Source organism: Drosophila yakuba, chromosome 3R, assembly GCF_016746365.2.
Source record: "Drosophila yakuba strain Tai18E2 chromosome 3R, Prin_Dyak_Tai18E2_2.1, whole genome shotgun sequence".
NCBI lineage: Eukaryota > Metazoa > Arthropoda > Insecta > Diptera > Drosophilidae > Drosophila > Drosophila yakuba.
Window position 1 is genome coordinate 28137511 of NC_052530.2, and position 18813 is coordinate 28156323.

The 18813-nt window shown below is 45.0% G+C and overlaps 5 protein-coding genes across 6 annotated transcripts; 3 read left to right on the top strand and 2 right to left on the bottom strand.

Annotated features, from left to right (window-relative positions):
- Positions 1-2: 2 nt before the first annotated feature.
- On the bottom strand, positions 3-1195 carry LOC6538715. The gene is made up of 3 exons (XM_002099194.3): positions 920-1195; positions 322-857; positions 3-270 (listed from the first exon to the last, which is right to left on the bottom strand). The coding sequence occupies exons 1-3, from the start codon at positions 1193-1195 to the stop codon at positions 3-5; spliced, it is 1080 nt and encodes a 359-aa protein (XP_002099230.3).
- LOC6538716 lies at positions 702-5513 on the top strand. Of its 2 annotated transcripts, XM_039375724.2 has the most exons (6): positions 702-1648; positions 1806-2017; positions 4559-4733; positions 4803-5014; positions 5140-5250; positions 5316-5513. In XM_039375724.2, exons 1-6 carry the CDS (start codon positions 1355-1357, stop codon positions 5491-5493), a joined length of 1182 nt encoding a protein of 393 aa, XP_039231658.1. In that variant the 5' UTR covers positions 702-1354; the 3' UTR covers positions 5494-5513. The 2 variants fall into 2 exon arrangements, with proteins under 2 accessions (XP_039231658.1, XP_015048988.1); XM_015193502.3 differs by lacking the exons at positions 4559-4733; positions 4803-5014 and having other exon boundaries at positions 704-1648.
- Positions 5514-6346: 833 nt separating this feature from the next.
- On the top strand, positions 6347-10775 carry LOC6538717. The gene is given in 6 exon segments (XM_002099196.4): positions 6347-6976; positions 7054-7229; positions 7307-7423; positions 7673-7725; positions 7795-8089; positions 8166-10775. Coding segments are annotated over 6 exon segments (1044 nt in total). The 5' UTR covers positions 6347-6694; the 3' UTR covers positions 8287-10775.
- Positions 10776-14182: 3407 nt separating this feature from the next.
- Positions 14183-15037, bottom strand: LOC6538718. The gene is made up of 4 exons (XM_002099197.2): positions 14858-15037; positions 14565-14803; positions 14398-14508; positions 14183-14324 (listed from the first exon to the last, which is right to left on the bottom strand). The coding sequence occupies exons 1-4, from the start codon at positions 15035-15037 to the stop codon at positions 14183-14185; spliced, it is 672 nt and encodes a 223-aa protein (XP_002099233.2).
- Positions 15038-16352: 1315 nt separating this feature from the next.
- LOC6538720 lies at positions 16353-18627 on the top strand. The gene is made up of 4 exons (XM_002099199.2): positions 16353-16442; positions 17005-17973; positions 18065-18253; positions 18324-18627. The coding sequence occupies exons 2-4, from the start codon at positions 17066-17068 to the stop codon at positions 18595-18597; spliced, it is 1371 nt and encodes a 456-aa protein (XP_002099235.1). The 5' UTR covers positions 16353-16442; positions 17005-17065; the 3' UTR covers positions 18598-18627.
- The last annotated feature ends 186 nt before the right edge of the window (positions 18628-18813 follow it).

Here is an 18813-nt window from a genome sequence, read left to right on the forward strand (position 1 = left end):
AATCAATGTGCGTATTTCTCCTGGAATCGCTCGCTGATGAGCAGCAAAAAACTCTGCCGGCAATGTGGGCCATACAAACTGGCGCATTTGTGGAGCGAGTGGCCGGCGGTGAAGGCCTCCCGGTACTTGGGCTTGTGGGCAATCTCCGGATGCACGTAGCGCAGCATGATGCGGAAGATGTCGTGGAAGAGCGTCAAGCCCGGCGGAGCCAGCAGATGACGTGCCTCGCACAGGGTTCGCATCACACAGTAGTTGGGTTGGTAATTAAACCTGCAGGAAGAGAACTTAAATATTATACTTTGCATAAGGATCAGTGCTTACATGGTGGCCATCATGGAAACCAGATCGAAGAGCATGCCGTTCGGATTCTGTGCCTCATTGATCACCCGCTTTCCCTGGCTCTCCAGTTCCCTTCTCAACCGGCGCGACATCGCCGATGGTCGGCAGTAGTAGGCGCCGTACATATCCTTGACCAGATGCGAGGCTGGACAACCCAGCTGCATCTGCTGCGAATAGGATTTGCGGCGACTCAGCGTGGGTATGCCTTGCGGGTAGGCGAAGTAGAAGGACTGTATGGGATCAGCGGGATTCAGCGGCACAATCACGGGTTGCGCTGGAAGGGAATTGGGATAAACAGGAGCACCAGGTGGCGCCGGTGGTGCTGGTGGTGGTGGCGGCGGAGGTGGCGGAGGAGGAGGCGGTGGTGGAGGTGGTGGTTTCACCTTGGGTTTGCCCACACGCCTGGGTATCCAATCTTCAATGGCAGCGGGTAGTTCGTAAAGACTCGTAATCTCTGCCAGCCACAGCAGTCCCCTGGGAATCGTGTCCAGAACCGCCTTGGCGCAATTGGCAGTGAACTGTGTGATCAGAAAAAGTAAGTAAGTGTAATCAGTTAAATAGTATATGAATATTTACTCACCGTGAGAGCGGATCCCAGTTCAAAGGTGAGCCAGCGCTTCTGGCGATGGAGCAGATGGATCTTCTCGTGCATGTAGGTCACGCCTCTATTCCCGGAGTTGGACTTCAGCATTAGGGATGTAGTACCATTTCCTGCCGCAACTAAGGCCAGTAAAATGGCCAAAAGCGCCACGCGTAACCATATTAAGCTTGCCATGGCGAAGCTGGCCAAGAACTGAGTAACCAGCCTGCTGCCGGAGCGACACTTAACTCCAGATTGAATAAGTAATGTTCCCATTCCGTTCGCGTGGCTATCCAATTTGTTCCGGAGCCGCTATTTGGTCAAGGCATTATGGTGTGGAAAGGGGTCACTTGGCCGGGCTCTAATTCAATTAACAAGTTGCCATTTTGATCGAACGCTGAGACAAAGAGCTGGAATTATGATTCAGTTGGAATTATGTCTGCGACTTGGCTGACACTCGTGTGCGCGGCATGGCTTTTGGGCGAATGCCAGAGCAGTTTGCCGGATGAATTTGCTCCGCTGGCGACGAGTCACGAAGCCGGCAAAGTCAACAATGTCACGCTGACTCCGCCAGGACTCGGCATCGTCGCTCAACAGGGGAAACAGGACTTCGATCGGGACCAGGACTTGGACCAGGACCCACTGACACCACATGCGGCCCCATCGTCGCAGCGGAAACTCTCTAGAGGCAAGCGCTTTGTGGCCTTTCCACAGGGTTCATCAGCATCGGTGAGTCAACGAACCCTCCAACAATGGGACACAAAACTCATGCACAGAAAAAAATAATAATAGAAAATAGAAAAGCAAAAGTAAATGAATGGAAGCTGGAAGCAAGCAATGCTACTTCAACCTATTTGAATAAAACATTTTTGTGACCGTGTTCCAGGGCGCTGTCTGCCTGACCACCGGTGTCATTGGCAACCCCAACCTGCTGTACCTCAGTTTGGGCATCAATTGGGGCGTCGCCTACGACTTGCCCAATGTCACCTGGGTGCTGCAGAATGCCCACGGGTGGACCACAAAGAAGTCGGCCAAGGCGCAAATCAAGCGCAGACATCGACGTGAGCTCTATGGCCGCCTGGAGACAATGATAGACAGGTGAGTGGGCAGGGGGGGGATTCATGGATAGGGATTCATAGATAGGGATTCATGGGTCAAAGGCACTTGACCAACTCAGGTCCATTTGGGTGTGAAAATAGAGGCAAAGCTGAGATTCCAAGGGCTCCCGTGCAGACAAAGCATATTTAAAACGTATTGTATTCCCTGAATTGGGGAATGAACTCATCATAAAGTTTATCAAACAAAACATTAAAGTTCACTTCACTTGAGCAAATAATACATTTATTTAAATTACTAGGTTTACTGCCTATTTTCTGTTAATAAAAGTAGTTTAAAGTATATAAGTAACTGTATAACTATAATTCAAATGTATCCTATCAATACAAATGATTTATTAGCACAATTAAGAAACGTAAATCATCTCAGCAGCAGTCTTGAATTACTCGCATAAATTCGCGCTGATTAATGACTTGTAGGGCTTTTTATTTGCGAAACGCACTGTAACCACCCACTTACTCATATGTAGATACTTTGCATGGCTCAAGTGGCAGGACATCTTCCGGCTCTTCGTCCTGCCTTCGCTGCCAAAATCAGCCAAGTCAAGCCACTTGGCTTATCACGCACAGTGCGACCAAGGAAACTTCGCACCCAAAGTGGTCGTTGTCCCTACCAGACCACGCCCACCACACCACCCACCACCCCATAACGCCCACATTACCGCCCTACTCTGCGATGCGTGCTCATGGCATAATAATAAAATGTTGGTATTTTATATTAGCATTTAAATTGGCTTTTTGTATGCTTCGGAAATAGTTTAATATCCGTAGAGGACCGTGAGTCGAAGTCGAAGTCGAGGTCTGCGGTTCCGGCAGCTTTAACTTGGAGCAAATGCGAAAAATGCATAGCAAATTAGGCCGTAATTGGGGCAGAGTTATGTGCCGGTTGGCCGTTAAACTATCTGCAATCTGTAAAATGTCTTATCAACGATCCGCACACCCACACCAACACACCCAAACACACACATGTGCACATTGAGATACATTCGGTGATGGGCGTTGTCATGGTAATCAAAGGACTTGATCCCCTTTTCGATACGACTTGAGTTTCTGCCTCAATTCCTGGGAGCGACTAAGCTTCAAGTGGTCGTCAAAAAGTTACCATATTTGTCCTTCGACCGGCTGGCTTCTTCCTTTTGACATCCTTCGCAGGATTTTCCCCTGGCTTTGACCTTAGCTTCACGTGTCGGGAATTCGGTGACTTGTATCTTGAATATGTGTGTGTGTGTTGGGTGTTGGGTGTTGTGTGTTGGGTGTTAGCTCGTCTTGTGTTTCATGATTGTTTTCCCTCGATTGGTTTCGCTTTTCGATTGTCTGTTTTGCTTAGCGTCCCACAATTGATGCCCGGCAATTTCGCCCCTGACTTTTGGCATTGGCTCCTCTGGTTTACGACCGCCTCTCCCTCTAATGGGTCAGCTAAGCGCCTTCCCTGGCCTCAATTGCCTCTATCCGATATATATGTATGTATATATCCCCACATATAGCAACTACAACTACATTCACATGTGGCACTCACACAGTGACAGTGGTAGTGGGAGTCCTTGTGTATGCGATGTATGCCCTATGGGGTTAATGAAGTTGTTTGTTTGTTTGCTCGCCTGTCGCCCAGGCCGCAGCATTCAAGTTGACAGCCGCCACTGTTTCAGGCGGGGATTAGCCCTGAATGGTGGGGCACTCCCAGGCTTAAAATCCCCGGCAAATTATACTATTTCGAGGCAAACTGCTTTAAGCGGTTCATTATGTGCCAGTTCATGTGGTTCCCATTATTTAATCAAAGCAAATGTATATCTCAAACTGATCTAAATCTGTTTATAATTTATTCCAAGCATAATTTAGCTATTAGCCAGTCTCGATGAGTGGAACTCTTTTAGCAGAGCAAGGCCTTTCCAGTCACCCAATCAGTTGAGGTGTGAACTAATATTGCACTGCACTTTCGCCGTGCAGCAGAGTTGGCAAATATGGACACCATTGCCGTCCAGCCCATCGATCTCTGTCATCGCATCTTTGACTTTGCCCACCCAGGCGCTTCGACCTTTCGCCTGGCATCGACAGGTGCTGGGAATGGGTATGGTGGATGGGTATGCAGGTACAGGTGGTGCAGTTGCAAGTGTCGGCACAGGCAATTCAATTAAGTTGAATGCTTGCCACCCTCCTCCTCCTCCTCCTTTGCTCATCGACCTTTTGGGCCGGTGCCATGTTTATTGTAAACGTGACTGCTGCAAGTGTCTGAAGAGCATTCTAAACGTTAACGGACAATTGACACATTTGCACTTGGGCCAGTTTCCTTTGGCCCGAAGTGAAGTTTCCACTGCAGTTGGCAGTTTGCAGTTGGCAGTTTGCAGCTTGCAGCTTACAGTTTTCAGTCGCCTGCTGAAGTGGCACGTGCCACGTTGCTCCTCTTTGCTGCCATGATTTACGCGCACTCCGCATTGTTTAATTATCGTTTAATTGTTGCAAAGTTTTTGATTTACGATTTAATTGCAACGACAAATGCCACGCCCTCGCTTTTCCCCGGTAATGTCAGCCGTGATTTATGGTCACCGCCAACATTGATGACTATGATGAAACGTGCGGATGACTCCACCACATCCACGCCAGAGTCTCTGGTTACAGCCTCGCATCTGTTGCATCGCCGTTGGCAGCGAGTGCTCAGTCGCCCGAAGCGCTATCTCAGCTTTCCCGAGGGCTCCTCGTTTTCCGTATGTCTCATCCCCGACCAATCCCCTCCTGCTGTGAGTCCATTTTTGTGTCACCGTCTCCTTGATCAGGTGGCCGTCTGCTTCACCGTGGGCATCATTGGTAATCCGTACTATGGCTACAACAGTTTCGGCCTGAATTGGGGTGTGGCCTACGACCTGCCGAATACCACGTGGGTGCTGCAGCATCTGCACGGCTTTGCCACGCATCCTGTGGCTCCAGCAGTCCTGCGTAGAAGGTCGAGGAGCGCCATCTACCGGCAGATCGAGTCGGTTGTGGATAAGTAAGGGCGGATTCTTGATTTATTTGTGTAGCTGCTACCATACTTTTAACTTTATTTATGGAATTATTAGTACACTCTAAAGTGCAACTATTTTTTGTTTTTTTACTAACCTAAAATGCATTTAGCATGGGCTACAATGGACGTGACTGCATCTTGAGAACCCTTTGCGAGAGTCGCCAGTACTTCCAGCGCACCAAGATGAGCATGGTGGGCGAGATGCTGCGCACCATATTCAGGTAAGTTCCCCATGAAGAAGTATTCAAATATCCAAAAATCTTCATATATCCAACTATATCCACAGCTTGCCGAAGCAGAGGATTTTCACACGGGAACTGCACGAGAATGCGGATATAGTGCACTATGATCAGGCATATCGCAATGCACATACCGACGACTGCACGCAGTACAACTGCCATTTCTCCTTGCTGGAACTGGCATTTGGAAAATATACCACACCGCCGAAAAATTATTACGCCTAATAAATTTCCGATTCCTAAAAGTGTTGCGCATTAAATTCCTTTCAAGTGTCAACTTCGTTGCGAGAGGGGCAAGTGCGAGGGGAAGTTGAAAAGGGCACTTGTTGAGCCAGGTTAAAAAATGACACTTCATGTATCTTCTTCTGGCCAGCTGCAAGTTTGGCAAGCGCCATCCCACCTCCACTCCTCCACCAAATGGAATTGATGGTGTCTGTGGGCAGACTCCGGCTGACTGATGTGGCAGTCGGTCTCCCGACACCTTCTGGCCCATCATTATCATCCTGGCAGTGGGAAACACAAGCCTCAATTGAAGCCAAATAAAAATAAAAATACATTGGGCCAAGTTTCTTTGCTGCTCTTTTCGAATAGCGAAATCAATCAAAAGGAAAGTTGGCATTGTCTTGGACAATGAGTGAAAATTAGGTGACCGGCTGACTTATTTACGACTATGGGCCAAAAACAGCCATCATTTGGGCATCGAGAAATATGGGCTGTAATTTAGAGCGCAATAAAATCTGAGAGAATAGTAAATTGACAATTTAAATCCAATTTTAGCTTTTTATTAAACTATAACGAATGCGATAACCTGAAAAAATATTTACCTATTTAAATTCCTTTACTACCACAAATTCCCGCTAATGTGGAGCTCACCCACCGCGTATAGAACCACTTCCAGGTGTTCACACCTCATCCACATGCTCCACTGGCCCCATTTATAATGGTGAACGGGGAAATTGGGGACGTCAACAAGAGGCAGCTCAAGCTGAAAGATGGAGCGAAAAGTGTTAACAAGTAAACGTCATGTCCAGAACTAGAAACTAGAATTCCGTAGCAGGATGGCATGGACAGAATGGGCAGAATGGTTAGAATGGATAGAATGACCAAGACACGAGATGTCACCGCACCACACAGAGCAATAAATAAATAAGCAACGCCAGCAAGAAGAAATTCTTTGTTTGTTTGTTGGTTTGTTTGCTTCTCTTTTTTTGGCTCTCGTATTTATGTCAGCCAGATTAAATATATATCCAAGCTTATATCAGTAGCCCAGGGGAACTGGAACTGGACACAAGACCCGTCGTCCACGACGAACAATGTGAGCGTGGCAATTAAGTGGGAAAAACGTCAAGAATTGAAGTAGTTCCCGGGGCCGAAAATCCATAGCAGTTGAAAGTATTAATTAGTGCACATTTGGAAATTCAGCAACATGACTCACCTGTCAGCGCTGGCATTGCTGATGCTGCACTTGCTCCTGGTGGTGCCCATCCTGGCATCCCATTCACCCCTCCTCACTCAACCCCAACCCGTTGACAATTCCGAGGGGCTCAGCACACTGTCCAAACATTTCGAGAGCCCCATGTTGGCCAGTCTATCATCGACCAGCAATATTCCCAGCTCCGACTTCGACCATTCCGCATCCGGCAATTCCACAAGGATACTGCGGCGTGGCAAGCGTTATCTACAATTCAGCAAGGGATCACGTATGTCGGTGCGTATAGGTTGCATATATGGTACATAGGTATGGTATGTTGTCCAGTTTTAATTGGCTCCTTCGATGTCCTGCAGTGGCGCACCAATGGCAAGAACAATCTGTGGACAATCAACACTCTGTGGGCCTACGGCTATGGCTTCCGTGCCAATTATCCCTTTCCCTCCATCGAGGAGCAAAAGAAGGATAATGCCGTCTTCTTCCGCCTGTTCAAGAGGGACCTCTTCTCCAAACTGGAGACCGCTCTGGATGGGTGCGTTTTCTATTCTTAAGATATGCTACTACATCTGTTTATCCATTTAACCTTTATATTCAAATGTTTCCTTATAGCCATGGCTTCGATGGCCGAGCTTGCATGCTGAAGTCATTCTGCACCGCCATCAACGATGTGGATAATCCCAAGCAGAAGAGCGGAATGCTCTTCAAAATGCTCAAATTGATATTCCGGTAAGTCGAGCATATGCTTCATTTTTCGGATGAGTCGAACGCAGTTAATTAGCATTATGCTCATAAGTCCATAAACACAAAGAAACCAGTTTTAATTTGAGTTAATAACTATCATAGGCTGTTCATTTCCTACTTTGCTGTTAGTTGAGTTCTTACATTGGTTACAATGGTCACGGTTCGCTTGGGTCTAATTCTCACTTTTCTGGCGCTGGTTGCAGGCCAAGATCAGAACTCCACAGCCATCCACAGTCGAGCGAAGAGATATTTGGATATTATAGAGACCACTCGTATATTTGTGGGTAGCACAAGGAGCCCTAACTGAAAAAGGATTTTGAGTTGAGATTTTTCCAGTTAGAGCTCCTTTACAAGAGTTGCATAGATTATATTTAATATTAAATACCCCTTAAAGTTTCGCGTCAATGCCAAAAACAATGTGATCAAATCGCCGATTGTGTGGGCCCATGGCTATGGCTTTCGGGCCAATACGCCGGTGTTGGTCAAAAGGGAGAACAGGCCCTTTCGCAGGGACACCTACGAGTTGCTCCACGAGCTGATCGATCGCAGTGGCCTGGATGGACGAGCCTGTGTCCTGAAGGCCTACTGCACCGCCCTCGCCGGGGATCATGGTCAGGGATTTTTGTTTAAGCTCTTGAAATACGTATTTACGTGAGTGCCTGCCTGCCTGCCAGTTGTACATTATAGTACATTAATGCGCCCAACCACACACTTTACTTAATTGCAGCCTGGATGAGCACGACAAGCGGCACATGCCGCATCTGCGGGAGGAGAACTGCGAGCAAATCATGCACAGCCATTGTCCTTTGAGCTTCGACAGCATATCTCCATACACGGACGATGTGTAACACTACGCACCTGGATAAGCGAACAGATTGGCCAAATAAATGTGAATAAGTATCTTTAGATAATGTACAAAAAATAAGCATGTTTCAATTAATGTTAAACTAATTAAACTAAATGGGATATTTCGAGGACACTTCCATATGCGGAGTTTTCTAAACAGGAAACCACCACTGAACTTCTGGCAAATAACAGCAGTGTAGTGAACGGGTTTGTTTTTTTAGAGCTACATAAAACAAACAAGACGCAGATTGAATTGCACATCCAAATAAACAAATATACACACAAAACTGACGGACTGATTGCCTAAAATAATAATACTGAATGTAATAAAAGCACTTCAAAGTGATTGAAGCCTCGAGTGATTAAACATTAAAGTTCGTGCCATGGCACAAAAAAACTTTATACAATTGTTAATTCAGCATGTTTTTAATACAAATTAAAAACTTTATTTCAGCACAAGCGTGTTCATCTTCATTTAAGTTATGTTTAATACCCTTTGAAAGGGTAAACTAAATATATTCAGTTGCTACATTTATAACAATCTTTAAACCTCAATGAGTATCATAAAAGTTAAGTATTAAAGCTTTGCAATTTGTAAGATTTTACAGATTTTTGTGGACAGCCTTCTGTAAGTGCTTGTGGCTGCTGATGATATTTATTCGGTGTTGTTGCCATTTGCAATTTATAATTAACTTGTGTGCCATTTGCAGGTTTTGTTTGCAGGATGAGTGTTTCTGTTTTCTGTTTTTTGTTTTTCCGGCAGCCGCTGTATGGTGCGTGTGGCAATCAGCGACATGCATTTAATTGGCATTTTTATTAAACAGCTGAAAATGAGCAGTTGGGCAAAAGCTGCAAACAAATACAATCAACACGAAAAAAAAGGAAACCAAAAAAGGATACCGGGCGTAGCAAGGACTCGCTGGCCATTGTTGACCTCGTTGCATGACAAAAGTGCTCCAGCTGTTTAATGTCACCAGCACGAAAATGCCGAGTGGTGTTAAAATGTTTGCGGCAGCCTTTGATGCACTTGCCACGCCCCTTTGCCTTTGCCTTTGCCTTTGCCCTTGCCAAGGAAAACCTGTCGCCCACCGCAGCGGCATTAAGAATTAACTTTAATTAAGTTGAAAAACATAAATTACATGCACGCATACAAGGCCATTAAATTGCAGTTGCGGGAGCTCTCCACTCAGAACTTTGCCACAAGGATACACACGATTCGGAGTGGCAGCAGTGCTCCCACTGGGACATTGACCGCAAAACTTTAAGAGTTTATTGGGCCACAACTTTGTCCTACTTAAGAAAAAAAAAAAAAAAAGAATGCAAAAATACACATGTACTTAAATGCACACGCAGCAGCGAGCTCCTTCCACAGCCTTAATCAACTATTAATTATCCTGGCGTGCGTTGAATTGCTGCATCAAGAGGTCAACTCCATCCATCACCTGTGCACTGCAAGTGACCTTACTCGATCCACAGGCATCCAGTCACCAAATATCCTAACCACCCAAACAACCACATTTCACATTACCTTCACTGGATTCATTTCAAATCGGCTAAAGAAACTTTATTACATTTGTGTATCATTATTAAGAGTTACATTATGTAATGTTTAAGTATTTGTTGAATCCTTTGCCAACTTACTATTTTTTTATTTATATGTTATGGAAATACACTACATTTTTATTTATTACATTTCACAGAAAACTCAATTTTTTACTTGTTTCATTCGCTGACAGCGCAATTTTTGTTGCTGTTGGTTGCAGTTTAATTTTCTCATTTGTTGCTTGCATTTTTCTCGCTTTCCTTGTAATTTTTTGAGTTTGGATGTTTTTGCAATTAAATTTAAAATACCCTGAAATATAATTATATATATATATAAAGATAAATATATACCTACTTTAGTCAGTAAGTAAGCAAATGAAATCACCATAAATGCATTAAGACTTCAAACATTATCGACTGCTAACATTGTAAATAAAATGCCAATTTATTTGTATTCAAAATGCAATGTGTGAAATCTATCCGATATAACAAAATAACCATATTTAATTGCTCCGAATTAAATCTGATAGCTGGCACTTTGCAATTTCATTTAGTTCTCCTACTCGATCTGCCAATTATATATTTATTCATATTGATACAGTTTCTGTCCTTTTTACAATGCAAAGCACTTGGCAAATAAATAAAAGTCAATAAATTGTTTGAAAATATAAAAGCAGTTTGCTGTTGCCCCAAAATGTGAAATAATAAAAACTCGCTTGCTACTAAGCGCAAATAAATATTTTAATTGTCAGCATGAAAGCCATTTTAATTACTTAGGAATAAAGGCAATTTACAACTAAACGGCTAAACGGCTCTTCGACATCCAAAATTAATATGAGCCGACAGGTGTGGTGGTAAGTTATTTGGCCCCCACTTCGATACAGATACAGATGGTATCCGATACATTGGCATCGGTGTGATTTTGGGCCAATGCAATATAGACGAGATTAGCGCACAACTAGGGGTAATTTATGGGCCGTCAAGGACCTGCGAAATGAGCATCTGCTGCGCTGCACTGGCTCATTATGCATGCGTAAAGGACATGTGACTGGGCGGAAAAGGGCAGCACATCCTGGGTGCAGTTGCATTCATCTGTATGCCACACACTCATTCATTCATTAATCGAACAGAGGTGGTGGGGCCGTGACTGGCATGCAAATTGATTTGATGCGTTGTCAATTAAAATGTGCAATTAATTTCATTTGGTTTGCCTCACATTATCGAACATGTAATTGCTTGGTTGGTTGGTTGGTTGGTTGGTTGGTCGGTTGATTGGGGCTCTCTATCTATCTAACTATCTATCTGCATAGCTATCTTGTTCGGCGGCTGGGGGGATTTGAGTTAGGGAATATGGACCCTGACAGCGGCTGCTAATGAGCTCAGTTAGCCAATTCAGTTTGTGGCCAGGATCGCGTGTGCCTGCGTGTGTGTGTGTCTAAATTAAACCGTATATGATACGGCAGAGAGCATGGCGTATACGCAATTAGTTAGTCAAACGCTGATTGCCGCGCTTTGCACAATGCCGTCCACGCGAATAGCAACCGCGCAGTTACAAAGTTAGGTTTCTCTTATAATTTTTAACTTTTCAAAATTCCAGTGACCTTGAGCTATTAGCGTATTAACCCATTGATTTATTTCAAGCTTGCACTTCTACCTTAAAGTAATTCTATCTTAAAGTGCACCGCTACCTTAAAGTAATTCTATCTTTATGTACTTTTATCTTACAAATTCCCTGCTCTATTCCTCTGGCTGGCTTTATAAAAACCAATATGCCTAGACCAGACTTAATTTTAAAATCCCAAGACTCTCGGCATCAGCGAATCACTCTCGCTGCCGCCTCCCCAAATTAGTTCAAGGATTAGTGCAATAAAACTAACGTGCCATGGATTTGCGCAGCCCTTTTGTTGACTTAGGGGAACTGGGCCAGAGATTCTGGCCAGGAGAGCACAAGGGTGCAGAGGGGGCATGTCACAATTTCCCAATTAGCTACTCATTGAGATAAATTTCTTATGCAAATGATGACAAGGCCAAGACAGCCGCTGGAGTGGCATTGGCATCCAAAATCCCCCCGATTATCCCAGATGGCTGGAAAAGCTAGCTAGCTGGCTGAGAATACTGTGAAGATTGAGAAGGCTGGGGAGTTTGGGACTTTGACGGGGAGGGGAGGGGGGGGTGGTGGGGCAACTGCGCCGGTGGACAACGCCAGAGTGACATTGACTGACTCGCGATGACGAAGACGCAGCGGCACATCCTTTGGCTCACTCCTCCTAATTGGCTGCTGACATTTGCCAGCTAACAACAGAAACAGCAGCGGAAATTACAGAGAGAAAGAGCTGCTACTGAAATGGCAGCCAGAACGGCAGCGTAAAGCTGAGTAAATTTGACATAATTAAAATGCCTGAATCCAAGCTGAATACAACCCTAGTCAGACAGCTCGAAAATATAAATAAAAGGTGTAGCGCCGCACATTTTGCTAATTTCTTTTCAGTGATTAAGCCAAGGTGCTAATTATATTAGCCAACTGTCCCATATTTCCCACAGAATTTGTAACAATCTCATGACGAAATAGGGTTCCCGTTAAGATTCCGGTTCCAGAAGTTCAATGGACTTCACAGCCAGGTGTGAAATAATCTCAGAGTCAGTGACTTGAAACGAGAGCTGCTAAACCATAGATCATGATTTAGAAAACACATTTTCTTGAAGAGTTCATAGCTCTGTACTCTGTATCTAAGTACATTCAGCATTTGTTAAAGACCAGCATTTATTTTTAATTTAATTTAATTCAAGGACTCGGTATTCTTGGAGGCACTTTTTCAGATGTCATCAGTGCCTTTGCATTTCCAAAATTTAATTATAACTTGAATTTGCTTAAGGCTCTACCTCGCATACAAATGCAAACTTGTTTTGTTTGCTATCTGGGTGCGATAAAATTCACTTGAGAGCATCGCCTAGAACTTTGTTTTGCTCCCCCAAAGGATCCAAAAGGACGTGGCGCAAACAAATGCAAATTGCTCATACGCCGTGTGGACCAGAAGCCAAACCAAAAACCAAACGAGAACGACACGGAGAGCAGAAATGGCGCTTATTAAAGTTTGACTTGTACTTTTGCATATTTTTATCATCATTTTTTTTTTCTGTGTGTCTTTTTTTATGTTTTTTTTGGTGGCAGGGGGGGAGGGGTGTGTGTGAGTGCAGCGGGGCAAAGTAAAAGTTTCGGATAACAAAAATTAAGCATTGCCTTTTGCGTTCCATGATAATTGCGAACAATAGACGCAAACAGGAGGACGACTCCGAGGAGCGGGGGGGTGTGACCATGTTAATGCTTCCGCATTTGCGTTCAGCTGCAACATTGCACCACCGCCTGAGCATGTGTATGTGCGTGTGAGTGCACTGCAAAAAATAATGAATACCATGCGTAATTTATTGCGCGTTTAATTAGCTAAAAGAATTAATTTAATGGACTGCAAATTCCTACAAATAATTGCAAATATTTAACAAATATTTCAAATTATATTTTAATAAATGCTTTAAAGGACTAATATTGAAATGTAATATTTTAATTAATTTTCTCCGCGTGTGTGTGTTTGTGTAGGTGTGTGTGCCGCACACATGGAGAAGTTTGTGTGCCAGCGACATTCACGCCTCGCTGCACTTTTTACATGCTGCATGTTGCCTGCGGGCATTAAGTGTGATTTTATGCGATTTGTACCAGGCAAACACCCGTTCAACGCCGCCCCCTAAGCCGCCCATATCCTGCCACGCCCCCACCCCCGTTTCCGCACCCCCTCAAAACGGCGCCACTGGCAGGAGAAAAAACCGCAGAAGCAGCAGAACCTTTTCCTCCTTTTACCCCTTCGCACTTCTTTGCTAATTTACATTTGACAAATGTTTTGCATGCTGCAAAATTTTTGCAACTGCTGCGACGACTGCTGTTCGTTAGTGCGAGGAGCCCCTGTACCGCGGCTGCTGCCCGTCGGTGTTTTGCTAGCTGCATTTGTTTTCATTTGGTTTCTCTGCTGACATTGTTTACAGTTCAACTTGGTTGGAAATTAGTAAAAATCTCACACGAGCACCAGCCACAAAAAACCAAAAAAAAAAAAAGAAAAGCGAGACAATAAAAATACCAGCAACTCGTATCGAAAAGACAAATGCAAAGGAGCACACAGCACGAATTTCGAGAAACTAATTTAAATTGATGTGGCTTAACTTTTGGCTGCATTCAAGAGCGTAGACGCTTAAATACTGTGCAAAATGCACTAGTTTATGAACCGAAAAATCTCTAAAATAATATTAAATACATAAATGAACCATTCCCCTGCTTGAAGAGACTGGCAACTGAATTATTTTTTATTATACTTAGATGGTTATCCTGGCCATTTGCATGAGTTTATGCCAGAGCTCCTTGCTGCAGTCACTGTACGTTTTCCGGCAATTGGCACCAGCTTTTCCGGCATTCCGGGCATGCAGATACTTTTCAGGCACATTATCCAGCGATGGACTGTTAAATGGTTGCAGATAACAAGTGCTGCATTTTCCTGTAGCTTTTTAAAGGTAGTGAAAACTATACGTACACCAGCACCGCATTGAGTATCTCGCCGAAAATGTGATTGTGCATAAAGGGGCGTTGGGATATCTCACAGATACTTTTCAGCAAACAGGCACCTGCATTCCGATCTGCGAACCTGTAATAGGAATAACCGAGTAAAAGGCGATGACAGATGAGCCACACAATACCAACCGCTCCAAGCCCGTCTCCACGACATCGTACAGCCACACTCGTGTCACGTCCTGGGCAACCCGGCTGTGGATGCCTTGCCTCCACTCCCTGGCGGTGGACACAAAAGCCGAGGTGTTCCAGAAACTCCACCAGTAGATTGGGATGGGCGATGGCACGTATTGCGCCTGGTAGTTGACGAATCCCCAAACCGACTGCACCGTATCCGTCTGTTTGATGGGAAACGCCAAGCCACCGACCAACTGGGCGAGGAACAATTAGGAGCCGGAATGACAAAGTTGGATCGATGGTCAAACCTTGTTTGTGCCCTGGCCATTGAAAATGGCCAAGCGTTTGCTGCGACTGTGGCCCAAACCGGAGCTAGCATTGCTAGCATTCCCATCTCCTGCAATACTCGCTGCAAGGACGAACAGGAGCGGGAGCAGGAGCAGGACGCAGGAAGGACTCGGCTGGAACTGTTTGCCACTGGAGTGCATGGTCAACTAATTTTGCAGCCGATGCAACTTGCGGCTGCATTGGGAAACTCAGCTCTTAGTTTGCCAAAGAAATTGACAGACTGAGAAATCGCAAAGTTAACGGAAAACTACCATTATGCACTGAGGAAATAAGTGTGGCAAATCTTTGAAGAAACCAATTTAATTTGTATAAATTAACTGAATTGTAAAATGTCCAATTAAATTGCATCTGAAGCTAGATCTAACCAAATTTCAAAACCACAAAAGCTTCAAAGACCACATTTCAAATGAATATTTAAGGCAGAACATAATCGTCTATTTATGTTATTGTATTCAAAAATGAATGGATGGAATCAATAGTGAACATCGAAACCGCAACTGGAACCTGGAACGCTTACGTGGCTTCGAGATGCAATGCCTCCTTAAACCATCTGCCCTCCAACTGCACCCAGCTCCAGTACTCCGTGACCGGAATGGCATTGTGCATGTGCCGGGATTCAATCGCCTTTGGCAAAGACTCTCTGTTGCCACCTGGTTTTGTTGCAAGCCACGGGCTCTTTGTCTGCCACTTGGATGGCGCTCCCCAATGGAGGATACTTGCTTCAAGCGGTGTTCCTGGCTGTCCATTCTCCACCATTGTCCTGTCCAGCAGCCGTAAGCTGATTGTTGTGGCCAATGGAAATCCGCAGTTTATAGCGCAAAACTTGGGCAAGTATTAAAGATGAAATATATTTACCACATACACATTTTTATTGGCCAATTTATATTAAATAATAGTGTTCAAGAAGAATTAATAAAAAAGCCTCGCCGTGACATTAATTTTGGGTTTGAATATAAAGAGTTAAAATAAAATGTGAAAATTAAAAGCCACTTAATCAAGCTGAGAATTTCACCAAATGCGTGACACGCTTAATCCTTTCGAAAGCTGCAGTGATTAAAATATTTTAAAAATTAACCATGAGCTACTGTTTTTGTTTTTACCCAACTTGTCACTTTAAAGATTATTTATTGCGGTTGTTAGCGCGAACAAAAAAAGCCAGCAAACACTGTCCCAATATAGTAATTAAACAATCTGTTACCGGGCAATTTGACAATGTACCAAATGAATGGAATGGTTAGAGTAAAAAATCGAGGAATTAGTATTTCAACTGCAGGCCATTCCGATTGGGAGATGCGTTGCAAATGGATCGGACTATTTAGCACCTTGCGAAGAGCACTTGGGATGGCACCGAATCGAGTTAACGACACTCAATTGGGTGCTAATTGTACAATTAAACTTTGCCATCCCGAACTGGCCCAAAATCCGCTGGCCGGAATCGCTGGCATCAGTTCGATTCGGACAGCTAATGGCATCAACATATCGTAAAATAAAAAGTTTAGAACGAGGCAAATCGCTCCCAATCGAGAAACCAATTCGCCTCTAATGGTAATTATCTGCTTCATAAATTCGCGTTCAATTCCGTCCGCAGTTTCGGCCCCTCTCGAAAAATGGCAGTTTTAATTGTACAGCCCCGATTGGAACGGAATCAAACTGGACCATCGACCAATTGACCAGCGAACATCGGCCATCTCTTGCGCCTCGAATATTGTCGAAAATTGCATTAATTTAACGCATGATTGGCATTGCCGGCAAATGGAAGCGTCACAGCTAAAGTGAAATTATGCAAATTTCGTCGCCGCTTTTTTCGATGTGAGTGCCCAGGCACGCAGCAATCGGAATGTTCGATTGCTCAATTACACTAGTGAACAAAAGGGGCACAATTCGTGAAGATACGAATTGAGGAATAAGTGATTGGTGCTCTAAAATAGTAAAGTAGCCATTGGCTTCAAAAACTCTGCTCCTGAATTAAGTTTAAAATTGTAAATACATTTTTATATAAATATCCACTTGCATAGCTACCAAACTAGTACTTATAATAAGTGACTAAATTCTGGCATTAATATTTACATGTTATCTACAACTCTCCCATTCAAAACACCTCCATTAGAACTCCATGTTGGCTGTCAAGTGTTGACCAAGTGACTTTTGCTGGCTGCCATTAAGGAAAAATGGGAAAAACAATCAAAGTAATTGGATGTGCTGGAGTCGGCACTCTGCTCATATTGCTGCTGCCTCTTTGCCTCATCCAAAATTATCATGCACCCAGGGGTAATGGTCACTCGAATGACTCCCACGCAGTGGACACCACAACTGCTCCTGCTGCTGCGCCCACTGCACCACTTGAATCTGGCAGGGATGCGATGATGCGACTGCATCGGCAGAAAAGGTACCTGCTCTTCCCCGAGGGCTCCTCCTTTCAGCTGGTGTTCGACATCATCATACCCATCGTGGACTACACCAACTACGCCATCCTGGGCATCACCTGCTCCGTGGCCTGGGAGCTGCCCAGTAAGCCGCCCAGCGAGCTGATTGAAAACGTGCTCACGCGCATCAACGACGGCACCATCGGCACTGTCCGCCGCAATGGCAGCGTTTCCGATCCGGAATCGGACCCTCCATCGCAGTCCCTCTCCCAGGAGCAGACACAGTCCCAGTCCCCGTCCCAGTCCCTATCCCTATCCCATTCCCAGTCCCTGAATCTGGAACTGGACAATCGAGGAACAGGCGCGGCTAATTGGCAGGCAGTGCACGCACCGCCAGCGAATCCACCGGCATATGCGGCCAATGAGCATGACTCCCACTCGTCGTGGTATTACACGAATATCCAGCGCATCCCGACCGCTTCATACCCATATGCAAATGCGAATGCGTATGCAAATGCAAATGGACAGCAGCGCCAGGCGGCGATTCCTGCTAATTGGCATGCGCGACAGTCGCCCGCAGAGTGGCAGCAGAGGGGGGAGGCGGGGGCGGCGACGGCGACGACGGGAACGGACAACTGGTGGACGCGGAATGGACAGCGGGTGCAGCAGAACTGGCGCCAAAAGCAGCACATGTGGGGACCCTCGAAGTGGGAGTAAGTAAAGATGAGATATGCACAATAAAGTTAAAATGCACATATTAAAGTTAAAATATTAAATATATAAAAAATCTTGCTTATTTTGCAGCTATGCCTACACCCAGCGACCACGACAAGTGTTGCGCGCACCACCCAAACATCACATCTATCCCGTGTTCGCCAGGCGGCGGAGGCGACGCGATCTGGAGCAGGATGCCCACTTGGAGCGATTCCATCTGCAACAGCATCTCAGCTCGAGGCAGCTGCTCTTTGGCAAAATCGAACGCCTGTACAAGTCGTGAGTGCAAGACGCCCAATGCCATGAAGCATTTCGCTCAGTGGTGTAGTAAACCTGTAATCCCCTCCAGGCGACGACTGAATGGCACATCCTGTGTGCTGCGAGCGCTCTGCGAGTCCGCCCAAAGGCAACGGCATGTCCTGCGAGGGACGAGGGCGGTCAAGCCGCAAAGCTTTATAATGGAACTACTCTCGGCCATCTTCCAGTTGCCCAGCAGCGAGGATGTGGATGAGCTGACGGAACTGGAGCTTATGATGTCACCTCATTATCTGGAGGCACATCGGCAACCGGGCGACTGTCGGCAAATCTACGGCGAATGCAATCACACATTCTGGTTGGACTGAACAAGAAATATAATAAAATCCTGGGAAATATGAGTATGCTATTGTGTTTTATTCGGAATTATATATAAAATTTTTAATTTCTATTGCTTAACTAACTTTGGGAATTAATGAGCTATTTAGTGAATGTTGTAGTTGACTTTGAGTACCCAAACAGAAAGCTAGTCGAATATTGTAAAGAAAGATTGCGCAAAAGTCATTTGGAAGTTTCCTCACTTG

Excerpts from the sequence above, each read along its gene's own strand:
- LOC6538715 (XM_002099194.3), bottom strand. The coding sequence starts at position 1,195 with ATGGGAACATTACTTATTCAATCTGGAGTTAAGTGTCGCTCCGGCAGC. Across the intron at positions 858-919 it reads AACTGGGATCCGCTCTCACG|TTCACTGCCAATTGCGCCAA; the intron begins GTGAGTAAATAT and ends CTGATCACACAG. Across the intron at positions 271-321 it reads GTTTCCATGATGGCCACCAT|GTTTAATTACCAACCCAACT; the intron begins GTAAGCACTGAT and ends CTCTTCCTGCAG.
- LOC6538716 (XM_039375724.2), top strand. The coding sequence starts at position 1,355 with ATGTCTGCGACTTGGCTGACACTCGTGTGCGCGGCATGGCTTTTGGGC. Across the intron at positions 2,018-4,558 it reads CTGGAGACAATGATAGACAG|CCGTGATTTATGGTCACCGC; the intron begins GTGAGTGGGCAG and ends CGGTAATGTCAG. Across the intron at positions 4,734-4,802 it reads CCGAGGGCTCCTCGTTTTCC|GTGGCCGTCTGCTTCACCGT; the intron begins GTATGTCTCATC and ends CTCCTTGATCAG.
- LOC6538718 (XM_002099197.2), bottom strand. The coding sequence starts at position 15,037 with ATGCACTCCAGTGGCAAACAGTTCCAGCCGAGTCCTTCCTGCGTCCTG. Across the intron at positions 14,804-14,857 it reads ATGGCCAGGGCACAAACAAG|TTGGTCGGTGGCTTGGCGTT; the intron begins GTTTGACCATCG and ends TTCCTCGCCCAG. Across the intron at positions 14,509-14,564 it reads GTGGAGACGGGCTTGGAGCG|GTTCGCAGATCGGAATGCAG; the intron begins GTTGGTATTGTG and ends TTCCTATTACAG.
- LOC6538720 (XM_002099199.2), top strand. The coding sequence starts at position 17,066 with ATGGGAAAAACAATCAAAGTAATTGGATGTGCTGGAGTCGGCACTCTG. Across the intron at positions 17,974-18,064 it reads TGGGGACCCTCGAAGTGGGA|CTATGCCTACACCCAGCGAC; the intron begins GTAAGTAAAGAT and ends CTTATTTTGCAG. Across the intron at positions 18,254-18,323 it reads ATCGAACGCCTGTACAAGTC|GCGACGACTGAATGGCACAT; the intron begins GTGAGTGCAAGA and ends AATCCCCTCCAG.